Genomic DNA, 4853 nt, shown 5'->3' on the forward strand with positions numbered 1-4853 from the left:
AATTTTTAGTGGTATGACCACTAAACTTTATATTTTTTTAATACCCGTGGCCACTTAACACTTCGAAACGACCGTTGACAGTCTCAAAATAAAATAATCGAAGAGTTAATGATATTTTAAGGAACTTAAATTCTGGAAAAGTTTCGTTTTAAAGTCATTTAGATGTTGTTTGTTTAGGAGAGTCACTAAATTTTTAGAGAGAAAAGGTTTCAAAAAAAAAGTGATATTGCAAAATAAAAAATAGGGTAAATTAAAAAAAAAAACCCCTGTGGTTTCACTTTTTTTTTTTGCAGAAAAAGGACTGTGGTTTTTTCTTTCAAATACAGGAATGTGGTTTATTTCGTTACACTATTTACGGATTTGGTGAAGATGCCGTTTATTTGCTGACGTGACGAATGGCAAATATGAGTTTTTAAAAAATTTGGGGTAAATTTTTTTTTAAAAAACCTATGGTTCCACTTTTTTGCAGAAAAAGGACTGTGATTTTTTTTTCTTTTCAAATACAGGATTGTGGTTTATTCTGTTACACTATTTTCAGATTTGGTGAAGATGCCGTTTATTTGCTGACGTGTCTGAAGGGCAAATATGAATTTTTTTAAAAATTGACTATAAAAGGCCTTGAACAACCATGTGAGATTTGCGCTCATGTGAGATTTTATAGTCAATATTGTAACCACAAAATAGTTATAAAAATCCATTGGTCAATATTGTAGACCCAAAATAGTTATAAAAAATCCATTGGTCAATTTTTTTAAAAACTCATATTTGCTCTTCAACCACGTCAGCAAATAAACGAGATCTTCACCAAATTCATAAATAGTGTAACGAAATAAACCACAGTCCTGTATTTGAAAAGAAAAAAAAACCACAATCATTTTCTGCAAAAAAAAAAAAAGTGAAACCACATGGTTTTTTTTTTTAAATTTACCCCAATTTTTTAAAAAACCCATATTTGCCTTTTACCACGTCAGCAAATAAAAGACATCTTCACCATATCTGTAAATAGTGTAACGGAATAAACCACAGTCCAGTATTTGAAAAGAAAAAAACTACAGTCATTTTTCTGCAAAAAAAAAGCGAAACCACATGAGTTTTTTTTAAAATTTACCTAAAAAATATAATTTCATGTTAAATATCGTTCTGAATTGGACATTTTCATATAATCATTTTGAGGAGTTAGTTAAAGTTGAATTGACAGTGTCAACAAAATGTAAAATTCACTAGACTCACCGTTATAGGTTGGCTATTAAACCCTACTCTAACGTGCTGTGTTGGCATTTTTGAAGGTTTACGTGGCATATTATTTAACATCCTAAACAGTCAACTGAAGTGGACTGTTAAAAAGGGGTATAATTGGATTAATTTAGAAAGTTTATGGGAGTTTAGGGGCAAAATTGCTCCTGACGAAATAGTGTGAGGGCAAAATAGAAAGTTACACCTTTGTTACAGGTGTCAGATTAGGCTACGGAGAATAGAATAGCGTTTCGAGTGTCGGCGTTAGGGACCGAAACCGTTATGGAGTTATATATTTGTGTTCTGAAAAGCTTTCATTAATCGCATGTTCATAGCTAAAATTTGTGGCTTTTCAGTTGCAATTGAAGGGTGCAAAGACGAATTGATTCCTCGATGGCTAAAGACTCCGAGCGTCACCGCGTCAAGGAGAAGCATGTCTCTAGGTAAAGTTTCTTATTTATAATTAATTGCTTCACTGATTGTTAGGGGTTTTGGATTTTTGGCGAATCAAATTTCATGTCTGATTAGTTATTAATATTGATTGATGATTCCATTGTGAAAATTTAGTCCAAAAGCTTTCATCAATTCATGTCGCGAATTTTAGCTAGGGTTTGATGTTTTCTTCTCATTACATGTTTATCGCGATTTTCATTTAGTTTTTCTCCGATTAAAGGGTGCGAAGAGGTACTGATGACAAGCATAAGAGAGTCAAGAAGGAGCGTGCCTCTAGGTAAAGTTTCTATTTCATAATTAATTGCTTCACCGATTGTTAGGCTTTCAAACATTTGTGATTGAGCCAAGTAGCGAGTCAAATACCATGGTTTGAGAACAAACCAAATCATGATCAGTTGATAGATTATATTGATTGACGAGTCTGTGAAATATTCCTGCAAAAAGTAATGTGATGTAGACTTTCATATCACATGTTTATTTAGTATGCACTTTTCACTTGGTTTGTTCTGCATATGAAGGGTGAAGAGTGGAGTTGATGCCTCCGACCGAAGCTCGGAGAGTCACCAAGTCAAGCATAAGAGAGTCAAGAAGAAGCATGCCTCTAGGTAAAGTTTCTAATTTACAATTAGTTACTTCACTGATTGTTAGGGTATGGATTATCGGTGAATCAAATACCATAGTCTGATAATAGATGAAGTCTTGATCAGTTGATATTATTGATTGATAACCTTGTGAAAGGTTGCTACAAAAGGTTTCATGAATTCATGTCAAGTAGACCTTGTTATTTTTTGTGAGTTTTAGCTTGTATAGGCTGTGGGGTTTGGGGTTCTCTTCTATATTGCTGTGTTCTGAAAAGCTTCAGCATTATGTTGTGCTTTTCATCTGGTTTGTTCTGCAATTGTAGGGTGCATAGTCGAACTGATGCTTCCCGAAGAAAGATAAGCAGACGCTCTCACCCACTGCATCCTAAGGGACCTTGGATGAGTGCTATCCGAACGTAAGGTTCTCTAATTTACAATTAAATGCTTCACTGGTTGCTTTGATTTGGATTTTCAATCTACCTCATATGTTGAACAAATTACTTGATATGTTATCTTGTGCATTGGCAATATTCATCTGTTTTATGTGCTTTTGCATACACAAGCGGTACAGAAAAGAAGAACTTATGACTTGTGTGGTATCAAACAAATCCTAAGTTGCATTTTATATGATAAATATATTTTTTAGTTATTGCTAGCATCTGTTCAGCTTTTACTATGACTATAATACTAATTTTTAATGATTTGGGGAAAACAGGGTGCTCAATATTTCCAAGGCTATAAAACTTCAAAATGCAAAAATTGCTTTGGAGTTTTATGAGAAGAGCCACCAGGTTTGCATCTTAGATATTGATACCCCATTTGCTCTCTATTATGTTTGTTTTAACAACTTATGATATGCATCATTTCTAATCTTAACTTTGTTGGTTAGGGTGCTGAGTTTGAACTCGTAGAAGCCTTGTATTCAAAACGTTCGAGATTATTTCTCGATGGAGCTAAGAGTAGTGAAGTATGGTGTCATGTTAGCTTCATTGCTAAACCGAAGAATGTTGACTGCAATAGTGATGCATCTCCAAAACACTTCTTCGCTGAAATGTTGCAAGATGATAGAACAGCGAAATTTCATGCCACTTACTGTTCTACATACGAGCCTAGTGATTATCCTGGTAATGTGCATATATCCTTTGCTGCATTTGTTTTGTTTAATATATGAATTCTGCTGGATTTCCATACATAATCTTTTGCCATTGATACAAATTGCTGTGTCTTTATATTCGTTTAAATTCCCTAGCCTGGAGGCATTTGCCACTAGTGCAAATTGGTGTCCTCATACCAATTTTTGCATTTGTTTATGTTTAATTAAAAACAGAATAATTCTAAACTCAAAGGCTCACCTCAGGCAAGGCTCAGGGGTCAGCGCCTCTCTGTGTCTGAGGCGGGCGATGTCAGCCAGGCACGCGCCTTGAGTGTGATGTGCCTAGCGCAATTGTAGAGATGAGCTGCAATTCTAAAGGACTGAAAACCAAAACACTTTCCAGCTTCTCCGCCATTGATTATAGACTAAATAGTTTAAACTTGCGTGAGGAAAAGTATTATTAGACTATTAGTTATTAACTTAGTGTTTATTTCTTTCAGAATAAAAAATAAAAAACAGTGTTTAGTTGATGTTGAACTTTGGTCTTTAGATTTAAATTTTATTATGAATATGAATTATAATTATGTTTTAGTAGTTAATTAGAATTTATCTCATGCATTTTATCATTTTTATGATTAAGATTGTTGTTATTTGACTATTTGTGTTATTTTAGAAATGTAAGTGTTGTTATTTATAATTTTATATGTTATTTTGTTTTGGTGCATCTTGTGTCGCTTAGGCGAGCCTAGGCTTTAGGGCCTCATGTGCCGCCTTTCAGACCAATGGATGAAAGGCTTGGAATGTTAAAGTTTTAACATTGTGTATGCAATTACTGCAGGATTCAACCATGAGTGCATATTTTGCCCGCCTGTTCAGAAATTTCATCCTGCCGTTGGATATCATGCTGGTCGTCTGCCATGGGAGGTAGTGGATGAATGGGTTTTTTAATCAATTCGGCATCCTGACTGGTATCTCTAGGCCGGAGCAAGATTAGAAACATCACTCGAAACCGTGACATCTGACGAACTTAACTTGTATTTCTCTTACAAGTTTTTTTTTTATACTCCAAACACTAGAATATAAGTGTTTTTTACTTATATTTGTGCAGTAATTTGCACAAATAAAATTCAACAAGTATTGTATTGATTGCAAAGACATGTCCGACAACCTCTATCATCAGAAAATTGACGTGGTGACTATAACAGTGAACGTCAACATGTAACTTTTTAAGTGAAATCATGTGGCGGTCACATGGTAAAAAAAGGTTCCATTTTTATTTTTGAATCCTTAACTCGAAATAATTTTCCTTAACATTTAAATCCAAAATAAACTCGATCAATTTCAGATATAAAGTAACAAAGAATTGTGCAACAAATCGATACACTTTATCTTCTGAAATTGTAGCTTTTGATGTCATATTTGTGTATCAAAATCCATTCATTTTTAGGATGGTTAAACCCATATTTAAATTGAACGTATTTAAAAGATAACTG

At 33.9% G+C, this 4853-nt stretch overlaps 1 protein-coding gene across 1 annotated transcript; it reads left to right on the forward strand.

Moving 5' to 3' along the window:
* Positions 1-1487: 1487 nt before the first annotated feature.
* Positions 1488-4533, forward strand: LOC136233977 (uncharacterized). Its single transcript, XM_066023717.1, has 7 exons — positions 1488-1676; positions 1907-1963; positions 2205-2291; positions 2591-2683; positions 2983-3058; positions 3157-3391; positions 4199-4533. Exons 1-7 carry the CDS (start codon positions 1627-1629, stop codon positions 4306-4308), a joined length of 708 nt encoding a protein of 235 aa, XP_065879789.1. The 5' UTR covers positions 1488-1626; the 3' UTR covers positions 4309-4533.
* The last annotated feature ends 320 nt before the right edge of the window (positions 4534-4853 follow it).

Source organism: Euphorbia lathyris, chromosome 6 (assembly GCF_963576675.1).
Source record: "Euphorbia lathyris chromosome 6, ddEupLath1.1, whole genome shotgun sequence".
Lineage (NCBI taxonomy): Eukaryota > Viridiplantae > Streptophyta > Magnoliopsida > Malpighiales > Euphorbiaceae > Euphorbia > Euphorbia lathyris.